This window comes from Lupinus angustifolius, chromosome LG09 (genome assembly GCF_001865875.1).
Source record: "Lupinus angustifolius cultivar Tanjil chromosome LG09, LupAngTanjil_v1.0, whole genome shotgun sequence".
Lineage (NCBI taxonomy): Eukaryota > Viridiplantae > Streptophyta > Magnoliopsida > Fabales > Fabaceae > Lupinus > Lupinus angustifolius.
In genome coordinates this window covers 11,972,085-11,989,977 of record NC_032017.1, presented here as the reverse complement: position 1 = coordinate 11,989,977, position 17,893 = coordinate 11,972,085, and the positions used below count along the sequence as shown (strand labels likewise).

General features: G+C 32.1%; 1 protein-coding gene across 1 annotated transcript; it reads right to left on the bottom strand.

Annotated features, from left to right (window-relative positions):
- LOC109357342 (receptor protein kinase-like protein ZAR1) lies at positions 9,163-11,744 on the bottom strand. The gene is made up of 2 exons (XM_019601249.1): positions 10,078-11,744; positions 9,163-9,963 (listed from the first exon to the last, which is right to left on the bottom strand). The coding sequence occupies exons 1-2, from the start codon at positions 11,552-11,554 to the stop codon at positions 9,299-9,301; spliced, it is 2,142 nt and encodes a 713-aa protein (XP_019456794.1). The 5' UTR covers positions 11,555-11,744; the 3' UTR covers positions 9,163-9,298.

Here is a 17,893-nt window from a genome sequence, read left to right as displayed (position 1 = left end):
GGTAACTTCGGGCTGGGTTCAACGTACTCATTGTTCTACAGAAGACAAATGAGAATTAAGAAGTTAATGCAGTTGATGTCCCACTTTAAAACTTCTTTTTGGTTGTGTACCATCACATTGATTCTTTGACAACAAATTAAAACAGTTACTGATTCAGCTTTTCTACTTCACATGGTTTTGTAGTGTGTAGACAGTAAAGCTAGTCAGTCTTTGATTGTAAATTCTAAAGTAATGATTAATATTCGTGTTAGTGATAACAAAAAACATTTCATTTCTGAAGTTTAACGAAATCAAGTAGACACTTTAAGGAACAAATTAAGTAGTTAAATCTTCACTAAGGTGCCTTTGATATACTTCTTTACCAGTATCCCACAACCATAGTGGCGAGAATGGTTACCTAAAAATCCTTAGATAGGACTCTTGCCACTTGCCAGAGATGGTAAAACCGGTCCATTTTGTACGTGCATTCAAATACTCACAAAATTTTAGTGGGGGCAGACATATGTACATTGTCCTAAAAGATAAATTTGTATGTCCGGCCCCTTTTAAAACGGACTAACAGACATGTAGGCGATCTACATGTATTGATAAACAATATAAAAATAAAAAATTATGCAAAGAAGTGGAAGAGAAATTCTTTTTAAATATTTTATATGAAGTAGAACAAATCATATCATATAAAAAAATTGAGACATTAAATCATATCATATTATAAATTATTTGATTTTTTTCTTATTAACATGTCTAAGGGCTGCCCGTATTGCACAATAGAGATGGTCACAGGCATGGCAGACAAACGACCAGAGCTAAACAAACAAAAAGATGAATTTTTTAGGCCATGCCTGCAAAAATTTGCAGGCTATGCGGATGGCCCATGAGCTTTATTCGTTTTGCCATCTATAATTCTTGCACATTTATAACTTTCAAGTTTTATTCATTATCGTCTTTGAGTCGAGTTTTAGAAGGAAATGAATTAAAATAAAAGACTTTAAAGTTAATATCAATTCTCAAAAGATATTTCATAACTCTCAAACATTTCCCTTCACATCAGTACCTAAGGGTAGAAGTAGGTTAGGTCTAGTCAAACCATGGCTTATGCAGACCTGACCAGTTTAAAATATTGCAGTTTAAGCCTGATTTGTTTGTGTGTTTAAGTTTTTCTAGGTCTAGGCTTGACAGGTTGAAAAGTCTGGCTATATCTGTTAGTCTATTTAAAAGTCTATTATAATTCAATGCATTTAAATATGTGAAAATACCTTCAAATAGCTTATAGGTGGGCCTTTGAATAAGCTAATAGGTCAACATTAATTGACAAGTTCAACATCCCAATGCCAAATTGTCTCTGATTTATATATTTTATATTTATTTCATGTATATATTATATAAAATAAATAACTTGAATATATGATAAAATCATATCGGTCGATCTTTTAGGCTTAATAGGTTTTATAAGAAGTCAGTATCTAACCTATTTAAGTTAAATAAACTTTTTGAGAAACATGAGTCTAACCTATTTATTAAAAAGATCTAACTTGACCTATTGTAGGCTAGGTGTTAGGCTTCTATTAGGCGACCTAATGTATTCTCACCCTTATCATTATCCTTAAAATAATTCTACCCACACAAACCTCCATAAGGTTTATAATATTCCACATTTCTACTAGGAGCAAATAGTGCACATTTGTTACACTATGGATGTGGTAATAAATTTTAAAGTAAAATTAAGAATTTTTCTAAATGTGTGTTTGTCAAATTTTTATTTGAGAACTTAACATATCATAATTTAAAAAGTAAATACATCATTTTCTAATGATTTTTTTTATTAGAAATCTGATAGGGTCTAAAGTGAGACTACTAAGCCCAAAAGGGGTGCATCCAAACCAGCTCAACACAATGACTATTATTTCATGTAATATTTTGTTACATAGACAGACTGTCAATAGAAGAGATCCTACCACCTGTACAGTGGGGATGTACCTTATCTAGATATTTTATCTTTCTTGCCTATTTTAAGCAAGCAAAATGAATGAATTCAGTACTTAATATAATTTCTTCTTCTTAGAAAAGTTTCTGCACATTTTATTTCTCATCTTCTAACAATCAGCCTAACATTTTGGTGCTTTCATCCACTATGCCTCCCAAAGCCACTCAAAAGGAACCTGATAATTCCATGTCCCATCTTCTTCTAGACAAGCTTAAATAAAACCAAGAGCAACAAGATGCTAGACATGCTACTATCACCACTATCCTACACAACATCACTAACAAACTGGCTGGTATTCCATTTTTCTCTTCTATTCCTCTCGATCTCTCTCATGTCTCCCCTCTCCATGCTTCTTCTCACCTTACACATTCAGCCCCTCACCCAACAAACCCCATTTCCTCATACTTCCCTCCCTCCATACCACACACCACCACCTCCAACATTCCAACCACCACCTCAACCACGATCACCCAAATTACACCTCATGCCATTTGACAGTTTGGAACCTTTGGATTGGATTTTTCAAACTAAATAGTTTTTTCAGCTTCATATGGCACCTTAAAACGACGCCTACCTATGATCTCATTCTACATGTATCGGGAGGCTCTTAGTTGGTTTAAATGGATATTCCAGAACTATCAATTATCTGTCTGGCCTAATTTACTAAGGATTTGGAGACCCGTTTTAGCCTATCCTGCTATACTAATCATCAAGCGGAGTTGTACAAATTAAAACAACTAGTCTCTATCGCTGATTACCAACAGCGGTTCGAAAAAGTGTGCAACTGCATTTTGAGGATATCTCAGGAAATAATCCTTAATTGTTTCATTTATGGGTTGTTACTAGAAATACGATGTGAATTGAAAATTTTACGTCCCAAATCCATATCTGAGGCACTGAGATTAGCCAAATTGGTGGAAGCAAAAGTCAGAGACTTCAACCATATCCAGACCAAAACCTCACATTTTGCCCCACAACCCATTCCCCTACCCAGAATAGATCACACTACACAATTGCCCCCTTCCTACATTTCCCTCATCCCAATGTGTCGTTTATCCATTGCACAAATGCAAGAGCAATGAGCCTAGGGCCTTTGCTATCATTGTGACGAGAAATTTGTTGTAGGTCACGGATGTCAACCCAAGAAATTCTTGTTATTATTGGATGATGAGCAATATCTAAACTCATACACATATCTCTATTCTATGGAAAACAATATGGAGGATTCATCTCAGCCTCCTTGGACATACACTTCGATGACCTCATTCATTTTAACATTTCTGATGAAGCCTTAGTGGTAACTTTTCACTGAAAACCCTAATCTTCTCTAGCTCAATTTCTGGACAACCAGTGACAATTCTGATTGACACCGATAACTCCCATAACATATTGCAACCATACATTACAAGTCATTTGAAATTACCAGTCACACCCACACTCCAATTTCCCGTCATGGTGGAGAATTGAGCTCGTATATATTGTAGTGGATTTTGTGATAATACCCCTATTACTCTCCAAAATCAAGAGTTTCTCATTTCGTTCTACTTACTCCCATCAGCGGGGCTAATGTTGTCTTGGAAATAGAGTGGCTTCGCACTCTCGGGCCCATCACTTCTAATTTTTCTGTGCCATCAATGAAGTTCATCGTGGGGCAAACCTCTATCATTCTCACCAGGTAGACTACTAAGCCCAAAAGGGGTGGATTCAAACCAGCTTGGCACAATGACTATTATTTCAAGTAATATTCTGTTATATAAATAGTTTGTTTTATAGAAGAGATCCTACCACTTATACGGTGGGGATGTAGCTTATCTAGATATTTAATCTTTCTTGCCTATTTTAAGTTGCATTGAGCTCTAGATTGAGCAAGCAAAATCAATAAATTCAGTACCTAATATAATTTCTTCTTCTTAGAATAATTTTTGCACATTTTATTTTTCATCTTCTAACAATTAGAATCCTTAAAATGTGTCCAAGATACTCATTAGAAAATCTATTAATAAAGTTATTCTCTATTGTTTTGATGTAATTAATTTGACAAGTTGCTTTCACTTTTAAACATGATAATGACATGTATCCAGTTAGATCCAAATTTTTAACCTTATCTGTTATAGTTTAGCAGTATGGGATCTACCTTTACCCTCATCCTACTTATTACTCGTAGGAAAAAGATGAAAGAGCCCTAAACTTTTGTTTATTTTTCTAGCATTTGGATTTTTCACTTTTACTAGTATTAGGTATAAAGTAGATATACAAAGTCTCTAACTGGTCAAAGCATGGGATAAAGAAGGTCACAAATATGAATGAAGATAACCTGTCTTAAGATTTGGTATCACATTATGTACTAATTCTATCAAAAAATATCAACTAGTTAAGAAAAAAATTATAAAAATAGAAAATAAATTTTTTTGATTACTTATTATAATGTGATTGACTTGAGACATGAAGACAATAATTTTTTGGAACATATGACCCTTATTCCACAAATAGAACAAATGTGCACTCAAAGTTTATATTTGAATATTGAAACCATGGCATTAAATTCTTAACAAAGAAAACTCAAAATGCTGGAAATGTTGTCCCTTTCTAGTTTTAAAGTACAAAAAGAATAATGAGATTTATTACCCACTAAAACCACAATACGGCCATTAATTCGATCAAATCAATTCAGATACCCCAATACATTCTTGTTTGCGAGGAAACAATGTATATCATATATACTGACATAATAATAAAAGTTATATTTTTATTGTCCATCTTTATTTATATTTAATCTTTAATGACTATTTAAAAAACGTAATATAAATATATGATTAATGATGTAGTTATATAAATATTTCATTATTTCTGTACAAATTCATAAGTATCTTATCATTTCTATATTCGAAATGAGAAGGGTGCAGATGTTGTCTAAGGTCTTTTCCCCTTCAGACTATTGTTATGTTATAATTTCAAGGTTTATAAAATTATCATTTCTATCATCATTAAAATATGATTGGTTAATTCTATTATCTTCTCTTACAATATAAATATTCTACTTAAAGTATAACTTTCTAATTAAAAGATAAATAATGAATGGAAAAAATTAATAATTATGAAATATATTTGTGAGATAAAATAATTATAGTAAGAAAATTCTATAATTCCCCAAAAATCAAGTTATATTTCTCAATTATTTTATTATAATTTTATCAGTTCCAAAAACCAGCTTACAAATAAAGAGGAAAGAAATATGTCAAACAAAATTGAATAATTCTGCAACAAATTGCTGGAATCCATTCCCCGTAATTAGCGCCACATGGTTCGGTCATCCCAAAAAAGTTGAGTTACCTCTTTTAGGTTATGTAAATGTGGGGTCCTTCATTTGTCTGTAAAGTTAACAAGCCATCCATCCTACTCTTTTTGGTCGTCAGCATCAGCAAAAAGTGACAACAATAAGTTTTCTTTTTCTCTTCAAGGGTGAGATTGTGAGAATAATAAATTAATGCGTAAATAATTAAAAAAGCAACAGGTTTTAAAATTTGAATAAAATATCAATATCATAGATTAGATTTGTATCATTGACAAAATTGGCTATTGAAACAAAAACATTACTTTTCTAACTTTATATACTAACAACTAAATTGATTCCTAATGTTTTTAATGATTAATGTAAGAGAGTATCAAATGAGATAGAGAGTGATGTTTTTTTTTATTCTTTGAGTATAACATTAATTTAGTCCATAAAATTTGGTCCTATAACCAATTTGACCAATCAAAATTTATGCCATCATTTAATTTGGTTTATAAAATTTATCTAATCGATCAATTTAGTTCCTGCTCGTAGAACTTGATGAAGTAACACTTAACATATGCCATATGGCCATATACTTTGTTATTATTAATTAATATCCATAACTATCAAGGAGTACATTGATTGATAATATGTAAAGTCAAAAACTAATTTAATATTCATGTAATCTGGTGTATACATGTACTAATTTAATATTCATTTAATATTCATGTACTATCCTCTTCAGTTAATATTCATTTGAAGTAACTAATTTAATATTCATTTGATATTCATGTACTATCCTCTTCAGTTATTTCTATTATTTATTTATTGACTCTTCTAAAAAATTAATACAAATGACTAATAAATTATGTACCAAGTGTATACAAATCTTTATAGTTTATATTACATGATAAAGTATCACCCACATAGGCCCTAGTCACATTACACTTTCTATATTTTCTCTCCCTTATATTAAGTTAGCAATTGTCTTTGAAGCAAAAACATGGTAAGCTTAGTAATCCAACTAAATAAAAATGTAATATATATGCAATGATAATGTAAATATTTGAGTAAATTACATTGATACCCCATGAGTTTTAGTGAAATTACACAAATCACCCATTAATTTTTTACACCTACACAAACCCCCTAGTTTTTATACACTCATTACACTGACCACCTCTGCATGAGAAATACGTATACTCTTTTAAACAAAAAATATGATAAATGCAATTAAGTTAAACAAAATATGATATATTGTTGAGACAAGTCCAAATAATATACAAATCAATGCATTTTCATTATTTTTTGTTACAGATCAATAGTTCTAAAGAGATATTATTTAAATCGCTCTTATACTTTATCATGACGAACCAAAAATAATAAAGAGGTATGATTCATATATTATTTGGACTTCTCTCCACAATATATCATGTTTTGGTTAATTTAATTGCATTTATCACATTTTTTGTTTAAAAGATTACACTTATTTCTCATGCGGGGTAATCAGTGTAATGAAAGTATAAAAATTAGGCAGTTTGTGTAGGTGTAAAAAAGTGAAGGGTGGTTTATGTAATTTCGTTAAAACTCAGGGGTGTTAGTGTAATTTACTCTAAATATTTATACATAGTCAATTAATCATTATATTATTAACAATTCATTTGAATTATTTTTTTTAAAAGTTAATAATAATGAAATATAAATGGTAGATGATGCAATAACGTATAAAATTTATGCACTATCAATATATAATTTTTTCCTCACTAAGTTATTAGAAGGAAACCTGTTTGTCAAAAGTTTTTTGTTGTATAGAGTAAAGAAACAATTTTTATAGTATTTGTAGTATTTCCAATAACTACCCTATAAATATATTGAAATATTAAAATCATGTCTTCACAATATTCACCATTAGTTTTCCTAGAGCGTCCAACATGAAGCTTGATGAGTTGGCAATAAGTAAATGATAATAAGGCTACAAATACATGACAAAAAGTTTGGCATGAACATAGAACACTTTGTCCTATGAGGCATGGTTTTATACTTCAAATTATTGCTAAAAGATAAAATAGGATTGATAAATCACACGCATTTACTCTATTACAATAATGATCTAGAGGGCTTAAGACTAAAACGTCAACTCGGATAAATAACAGTGTCAAACAATTATTGCAGATTTATGATTCCGATTGCTCTGCCTTTTTTCCTTTTGGAAAATGTATTATATATAATAGAGTTGCATTATATTTTATTAGGTAGCTTCATATTATTTTCATGCCAAGAATTTAGGGTGGAAAAAATTAGTAATATATATATTTTTAGTGTAAAACTTTATATACAGTTAATATATGATTTATCATTTATGTATTACTTATATTGAAAAGTTAATAATTATTAAATATAAAAGATGAATAATATAATAAAAATATGAAACTCTTACGCCATTAGTGTATACATTTTTTTTGTTACGATCCTACCACATTAAGTCACTTAGTATATATTTATTCTATACCACTCAAATAATTTATTACTTTAATATATAGATGTAAATGTGTGGATTGAGGATGATGATATGCTTACTCAACCTTAAATCTGAAATCATATACTTGAACCCTAATATAATTTGATTTAAAATAGATTATCATTCTCACCCCAAATGTTTCTGGTAACCCAGACCCATATCAAACTCGTTCAATACATGTCCTTTATCATTTAAATGGACATATTTACCTTATATATATATATATATATGAGATCATTCTATAATTTAATATTTATTATATAAATCACAAGGAATGGGATAAAAGCTATACCAAACCAGAAACAATATTCAAATTGGGGAGAACCTAGTGCCAGATTATCATTCCTAACTTAATTATATAACTCAAATAACTCCAAAAAGTTATTTCAACTTAAAATCAAAATGAATGACACAAATTAATTAAAATTCAATATCTTCAATAAATCATTAATTAACCAGGCTCATAGGATTCCTATGCAAAAGTTGCATAGCCATATAAAACATGAATTGGGTTGTGGAACTTGTGTTAACAATTAACAAATGCCCTTGTTTAAAACATGAATAAACTTATCATCGGAAAATACACCTCTGAATATATTAAAACATTTACTTTTAAGTAAGCTTTCTTATTTCTTCTTTTCCTTTAGCAAATACCTTTCTGTACTTGTTAACTTTCCAAAAAAAAAGGTACTTTTCGATCATTATATTTGTTTGCAACTTGCAGTTTCTATACAACTCTGCACTCATAGTACTTGTGCAATTCTCACATTGGATAAAGAGAATATACATCTTTAATTAATCACGCCAAAGGTCACAAGTTTCAGATTCACTCAAAGGTGCCCACTTTAATAAATTGAAAGGGACAAAGGAAAGGGTGCAAAACAACATACTGTAGTTTTTGTATAGTGACGTGGCATAATAGTTCAACATATTACAGTTTTATGACTAATAAAGAGGACGACATAACATAGTGTTTGGGAAGAATTCACCAAAACAAAAAATCGAGGGTCTCGCTCTAGCATGCTATGCAGCTGGATCTAGATTTAGTGATATTACAGTTTCGTGACCTTGGTGCAATCAAACCAAATCTTTAACACCATTGATGGAATATGATTCAATTTGTTTACAGTTGGTCAACGTCATTGTTGAGTCAAATAATTGAGTTCATTGATCAATTGTGTTCCAAATTGGTCTAACTGCACCTATTTCAGCAATCCTTAAATTGTGATCAGTCTGGATTTCATTCAAACGGGAACACATCTTCTATCCCATGTGTATCACTCTATATGTCACTTATGATTGATCAGGACAATATTTAATTATTAAATTTTTAACTTAAAAATAATTTTTTCAACCAATCACAACAATTAACACACATAACAAATGTGCTCCTCATACAAACACCAACATAGTTCAGTTCCCAATCCTATGTACTGTAAAATAACAATGACTAGAATCTTTAGATACATTGCTTTACTAGTAAAAACTAGATTCACAATTCAAGAAAACATCATAAAGCTTCTTAGTCAGTGGACAAGGACACTCTATCCAAAACATCAAGCACATGCCTCATTATCGGTCTCTTTTCCGGGCTGCTATTGACACAAGCAATTGCAATCTTTAAAACTGCAATAATCTCGTCTTCCCTATCCAAGTCGTCTGCTAAATATGGGTCTAACACATCCGAAAGTGGCTTCTTATCATCAATGCAGAACTGAATCCATTGAACAAGGTCCATTTCCGAGTTACCGAGTTGGATAATTGGCAAACGTCCCGTGGTCATTTCTAGCAAGATCACACCATATGAATACACATCCCAGTTTTGTGATGGCTTAACCACTTTCAGTGTCTCTGGAGCCTGATAACCATTGCCCAAAATGTTAGCTGTGCTGGTGACTTCTGCGGATAAGCTATTTTGTTTTTCTTGTGGTTTCTCTGCAGCCACTCGGTTCGATTGCAAGGTTGGAGAACCTCCTCCAGCGATATTTGCAAGGCGTCCAAGACCAAAATCAGAAATGTGGGGTTCCATGTTATGGCCTAGTAGTATCTTACTTGGCTTCAGGTCTCCATGGACATATTTTTTGGGGCTAAACTCATGCAGGTACACCAACCCTTTTGCAATTCCTTTCATGATTTTCATCCGATCGGACCAAGATAATGGCGTAAATGTGACAAGTCCAGCTTTCCCTTAAGACATTAAATAGAACCAAACAATCAAATGAACAAAGTGTTAGACCACCAAAAGAAGACATAAAAAATTATCATTATAGAAAACATTGATTCGCCTTACTGAAAACTTACCATGAATTGCCGTATCGAGGCTTCCATTGGGAATATAATCATAGATGAGAAGCTTCTCATCAACGGACCAGTAATAAGCTCTCAAAGTAACAATATTAGGATGCCTTAGCTTTCCTATTGCTTCAATTTCAGTTTGGAACTCTTTAAACCTTTGAGAACCTCCCTCCCCCAATCTTCTCACAGCCAAAGTAAGCCCATCTTCGAGCACAACCCGGTAGACAATCCCAATTCCACTCTTTCCTAGAACAAAAGCTGAAGCCTTAAGAAGCTCATCCAAATCAAAAGCCACTTGAGTATCCAATGGGACAAGATCATATTGCTCAACATGATCAGATAGGGTCTCAGATTCACCCTTTCTGAAACATAAGCACTTTTCCCTCACTCCGGCTTCCTTCTCGATACCACCCTCATCCCCATCCTGATTAAAACCACAAACCCTTGAGTAAAAGTAAGAGAACAACAAACCCAAAATGCAAATCCCAATTACATCACCAACAATAATGGCAACCACAGCACCCTTACTTAGCCCTTTATTTTTCTCATTCTTCCCCGAACCGTTACCTTGAGATGGGTAATTACCAGGCAAAAATGGAAATGAGGAAGGTGAACTTGCAGAACCTGGAGAATCCAATGCACATGGATTCTTCAAAGGAGGGCCACAGAGACCAGAATTACCAATAAAAGCAGTTGGCCCTCTATTCATTAAAGCTCCAATTAAGGGTATTGGACCACTCAAACTATTGTAAGAGAGATCAATGTAAACTTTCTCAGGCAAATTACCAAAGCTTGGTGGGATTGAACCACTAAAATGATTATGAGACAAATCAACAGTTCCTTGCAAACTTGACAAATTTCCAATATCACTAGGAATTGAACCATTTAACTGATTGAAAGAAAGATCAAGTTTTTCCAAGGAAAGTAATTTACTACCAAATCCATCATCTGGTAAAGTACCACTAAAATTATTATGACTCAGAACAAGTGCTTTAAGCCTCTTGCATTGAACAAGTGTAGCAGGCAAAGACCCATTAAAGAAATTTTGTGATAAATCTAGAGTTTGAAGGTACCTGAGCTTCCCAATCTCATTTGGAACATACCCAGATAAGGAATTTCCATAAAGCACCAAACTTTGCAGTCCCTGAACTTCAAAAAGCTCACTAGGCAAATTCCCAAAGAGATTATTGTTTCTGAAATTTACATGGCGAAGCTGAGACAGAGATCCTAGAGCAGAAGGTAGAAACCCATAAAGTTTCTTCATTGGAATACTAATGGAAACAACACTCTGGTCCTTGCATGTGACTCCATTCCATGAACATGGATTTTCATCAGAAGAGTTCCAATTACTCATAGACCCTTCTGGATCTTTGGTTATGGAATTTTTCAGTGTTAAAAGCACAGAGCCTTCAATGTTGAGAGGGGTAACAGGTGCAACAAGAGAGTTGCATAGAAGAAAAAGGAAGGAAAGTAAATGTAACATGTTTTGTATACAACTTTGGAAATGTTGGAGGAAAGTTTAGATGAAAGATAAAGGAAGATGAAGAGAATTGAGGTTAGCTGAGTTTGTTTGAGAAAGGTGGAAAGAAGAGAAAAACAATGGAGATATGAGAGTGATAACAGTGATGGAGGACAAAGAAAAGTGTTGAAGAATGGGAAATTTACGTTATTATTTAATCAATGTGCACAGTTATCGATATGTATATATTTATTTGTTATAACTTTATGATATAAGATAATGTTTAAGTGTATTTAGTATTCACATTAAATGAAACTATTTACATCGTACGTAGTTTATATTTTAAACAAAATAAAAATAAAAATGGGAAAAGATGAGCTAACACAAGCTTCTAGAACCATCAAGTGCAAATTACTTTGCTAAGATAATTTATGTTTAATCAGAAATATAAAAAAAAATATATACGTTGACAGTGTAAAAGATTTATGCATTATTAATTCATCATCTATCATTAATTTTTAATCATCATAACTTTTCAAAAAACTAATACAAATGAATGATAGATCATATACTGCTTGTGTATAAATCTTTACACTAATAATACATAGATATTATACTCAAATATAAAAATTGTTTATTAATTATCGAACCAATATTAATTTTATATTATAGCGGTTCTAACTTATGTTTCACTAATTAAATTGCATATAATAAAATTAGATATATATATATATATATATATATATATATATATTACTCTAACATTAATATTAAAAAATTAAAAAAGAATATACTAATTACTTTTATTTATATCATTTGTTAAAAAAAATGTGCCACTTAATGATGAATTATATTTTAGAAGTATAAATAAATGTAGTGGTTATATGTTTGATTTTTAATACCAACATTTTGGTAAAAAATTAAATAACTTTTGTTAGAATTGGAAGAAAAAATCACATCCCCTCATACAAACCAAAGCAAGTGAGGATAAAAGGAAACTAGAATGATTATTTTTGTCTATGTTTTTCTTGTTCTCTTTAGTTTTCTTATTAGGCCTGTTTTATATTATCCTAAGGGCCTAGTTTCATTTTTTGTTTTAGGCTTGTTAGTTTTACGTGGTGATTATTTCAGTTATTCCAACCACCTTAACTTTTCATAAATAGCTTTGTGATTTCATTATTCATTATCTAATGAGAAGCATTATTCATCAATTCATCTTCTTTCTCCTTTTTAGTTTCCCGCTGCAATACTTCTCTTCACCTTCCTATTTCACTTTCTTTGGATTTGATGTACTTTCTTCTCCCAAATCTCTCAATCCCCTCCAAGATCCAACTTCCCATTTCTTCATGAACCATAATGAGAACCTTGGAGCTAGTATCGTTTCTAAATTCCTCAATGGTGAAAATTATCATTCTTGGTCCATGCCATGGCCATGTTCCTGAAATCAAGGAACAATCTCCAATTCATAGATGGTTCCCTCTTAAAACCTTCCATTAATGACTCAACCTTCATCTATTGGGACATATATAATACCTTTGTAGTTTCTTGGTTAATACAATCAATTGATACTTCTATTGCCCAAAGCATCTTGTGGATGGAAACAACTTTGGAGATATAGGAAGACTTGCGTGAAAGATACTATCATGGGGACGTATTTCATATTTCAGAACTTCTTGGTCAAATATACACATATAGGTAAGGTAATCTTAACATAAGAGCTTACTATAACCATGTTAAATCCCTATGGGACAAATTGGATAATTTCAGACCAACTCCTTCATGTTCATGTATACACAAATGTACCTGCACCTTAATCCCCACAATTAAAGGATATAGAGAAAATGATTATGTCTTTTGTTTCCTTATGAGGCTTAATGACCAATATGAAGGGGTAAGATCCCTAATCATACTGATGGACCCCCTACCTTCTATCAATAAGACTTTTGCTATCTTAATTCGACAAGAAAGGCACATAAACTCACATTTTAGTGAACCTAAGGTCCTTATGAACACTGCTAATATGGGATACAACAGTAGCAACAATGAATATGGAGGAAATTTCAAGAGCAACAAAGGAAGATGCAAAGTGTATCAGAATCAAGCAGGAAGAGGCTCAAGAAGAAATCAAGGTAGAAGAGGCACCAAAGTATGCACTTATTGCCATAAAACAGGTCATACAATTGATCAATGTTTCAAGAAACATGACTTCCCACCACGTAGAAATTTCAAAAATCATAATACCAACCACCTGACATTTTTGAGGGAGAATCATGTAACGGTGACACCAAAACTGAAGCAATAGAGCAGCTTGGTCACAACAACAATGATGCACAAGCCTTTGGAGTTAATATTACTCCTTAACCGCACCAAACAATTCTCTCCATATTACAATAACCTACACCAAAGGCTACTCACAGTGCCAATCAAATCAGCACACAATCTGGTGGACCAAGTGATAAAGGCAACAAGTATTCGTTAATTTTTTGTTCTAAAACTTGTGATTGACACTTTGATGCAGGAGCCACTGATCACGTGTGTCACACACTCTCACAATTCCAAACCTACAAGAAGATCAAGGACGTTTCTATAACTTTGCCTAATGGTAGCCAAATATCTACCACAATTTCAACGAGTATCATTTTTCCCCCAACCTTTACTTGAATAATGTTTTGTACATAACTTGCTTTAATTTCAACCTGATTTCCATATCTAAATTAATTGATTCTATCTCTTGCCAACTAAATTTCTCCAAAATTTATTGTCACATTCAGGATTGCCTATCTTTGAAGATGATTGGTGTAGGTGAATTAAAGAATGATCTATTTGCAATAAAAGCTTCTGTAAAGACTCTGCCTGCCATGTGCACCACACTACAGGATAAGAAGATTAATATCGTTACTACCTATGATAATGACCTATGACATGTTAGATTAAAGCAACCATCTCATAGGAAAAATGATCACTATGCAAAAACTTTTTCCTTCTATTAAGTACAATAAAACTAAGGATCCTTGTCAGATATGCCATCTAGCTAAACAAAAGAAATTACCATAAAATGATAGCACTTCTGAATCTGCAAACATTTTTGATTTGATTCATATGGACATATGAGGCCCTTTTTCTATCCCTAGTACATCTGGTCATAAATATTTATTGACCATAGTGAATAACAAATCTAGATTTACTTGGTTGTATTTTCTGAAACTCAAGTCAGAAGTCCTTGATTTGATTAGGAATTTTAATTCCCTTGTTCTTACTCAATTTGGATTAAAAATAAAGTGCATAAGAAGTGACAATATGAAGGAATTTCCCCTCAGCTACTTCTATGCAGAACAAGGAATTCAACATCAAACTAGTTATGTTGAAACACCCCAACAAAATGGGGTTGTTGAGAGAAAGTATCAACACATACTTAGTGTTGCTAGATCCTTAGTTTTTCAATCTAATCTACATTGTTGTTTTCAGAACTTTGCCATGACTCATGTTGTGCACTTGATCAATAGACAACCTAGTAACTACTTATTTGGTGACAACCCTTTTAAGATTCTGTATGTAAAACTACCTAATATTTCTCACCTTATGACATTTGGTTGCCTTTGCTATGCTGCCACTCTCACATATTAGAGAAAGAAACTTGATCATATGTCCAAGAAGGGTATGTTTCTTGGACTGAAAAGGGATTAAAGGAATATGTGATGAACACTAACACACATGAAATTCTTATATCTAGGAATACTATATTCTATGAACATATTTTCCCCTTCCATGGAATAAAGCTTACTGAAAAAGACCTTACTATAATATTACCTGTTGAAACTAACACAAACTAGACCTATGATGATACTAACAATAGGTCTAATGCACAAATGAGTAACAATGCTGAACCCTCATCTGAGAGCACCCTAGGAAACCAAAATATGATCAATTCTCAATCTGTTACACTTGCTGAAAACAATATGGATATAACTAATGCTCAAACTGAGGTTCATGTTGAAACTCATACTCCTAGAAAATCACTTAGGACTAAACACAAATCTCAATATTTAGAAGATTATCATTGTGCTTTGACCACTTCTACATCTCATTCAGTTCCACCAAGATCTTCAAATGTAAAGTACCATATATCTAAGAGTATATCATATAACCAATTGTCAAATGCTCACAAACACTTCTCTCTCAATATTTCTTCTGATCTTGAACCAGATAGCTACAATGAAGCCATCAAACATGTTTGTTGGCAGAAAGCTATCCAAAATGAGCTTGATGCTCTTAATGCGAATAACACTTGGACTTTAACCAATCTTCCTAGCACCAAGAAGGCCATAGGATGTAAGTGAGTTTTTAAGCTTAAGTATAAATATGATGGATCTATAGAAAAGCACAAGGAAAGACTTGTTACCAAGGGGTTCACCTAAACTGAAGGTGTTGATTATATAGAAACCTTCAGTCTGGTTGTTAAAATGACACCATTAAAGTCATTCTTGCATTGACTTCAGCCAATAATTGACATCCTCACCAATTGGATATGAATACAACATTCCTTCATGGTGACTTAAAAGGAGATCCGATATGAGAATCCCCCCAGGTCTCACTATTGATAAACCTCGACTAGTCTGCAAACTCCAAAAGTCCCTTTATGGATTTAAACAATCTTGCAGGCAATGACATGAAAAACTGACCAACATCCTCCTCCAAACAAGTTACCAGAAATCTTTTGCAGATTATTCACTCTTTACTAAGTCTACTTCTTCTACCTTTACTACTATACTTGTGTATATGGATGATCTTGTATTGGTAGGAAAGAACTTGAATGAAATCAATGACATAAAGACAATACTCAACTCATATAGTGACGTCTCTTTCCAACAATTCTTCAACACTTCAAGACATATGCTTCCAAAGCATATGTGTATTACACTTTCTGGTTCCTAAAATTGGTGTATAATCTCATTGACATTTGTGTAATCTTGGAGTCAATTGTTTGAAGGTAGGATTTGGTACAAAAATGGAACTCGATATGAGACAACTTTGACTCATTGGTGTTAAATGTTAAAACTCCAAATTTATTTGTTTTGTAGGGTGAGTTATGAACTTGTGTTATTTATTTTTATTTTGCGTTTGTTAAGTGATACTTTTGGATTGATATATGTTTTGCAATTTAGATTTTGAATTTGTTAAAGACTTAAATTGTTTATTTATGTGAATTTTGAGTAGATTATGAATATGAACTATAAATTTGAGTATCTACTTATTTGAAGTTTTTTTGTTATAGGTTTTTATATATATAAATATAAGCTGATATTTTTGGTTTAACCGACATGCGGTTTAATTACTAAATCACTGGTTGAACCACTGTACTACTATACCAGTACCTGTCCGGTTTGATAATCGGTACAGTTTTAACAACACTGCTTCATGGGGTAAATTCAGCCGTGAATAAGCATGTGATGTGAGAATAAGTACCATAATAAGCTTGAACTCTAAATATGATAAATTGATAATTGTATTCTTCAAATGTTAAATATCTATGTACCATTAGTACAAAAAATTATAGATATCACTGAATAATTCACCATTTATTTATATTATTTTTTAAGAGTCAATAATTATTACTCTATACATAATTTTTACACTATCACTCACATACATTTTTTCACTAAATGTAGATACCTGTACGGTCCATATATTTTATTCTATCGCGTACTATTATACCACAATAAGCTTCACCTTTTAAAGAGAGAAAAATACATTAGACATTCCTGCACATGGATTGAGGTAGAAACTGTAGTTCTACACTTCTACTAGATGCCACATTTAAAATTTGTCTATATTTTCTGCCAACATTTTGGAATATAATAAATTCATTTTTAACCAATAATGTAGTTTCCAAACAATTGAAAAATATCCATTTTGCTGGAGATCTATGTGTTGTACTTGTATATCTGCAGTGTCAGGTGGTTTGTGCACACATAAGAAGACCACATTTGACAGTGATGATTATTCGCCATAGTTTCAGAATCGTTAGGGAGACATTATTATGATTATAGCTACTTCGTGTTCCTTATACTTTTCTTCCCCTTTATTTTACAAACCAGGCAGTGTATTAGATCTTTTCTTTTTAAACTTGCTCATTATTACAAAACATGGTAGAGCTCAAAAAGAGAAAAATAATTAAGAGCAAATCTTACTGAATGGTTTAAATATGATAAAATGAGAAAAAAATTATTATAGAGTGTAACAAAAAATATGTATATTAGCTATATTCTTCTAATGAATGTGGTAAGTCAAAATCATGTTCTTCATGTTATATTCAGGCAAGAAACGAATTAGACCATTTTGGGTGAGTACCTGAAAAGACATTGT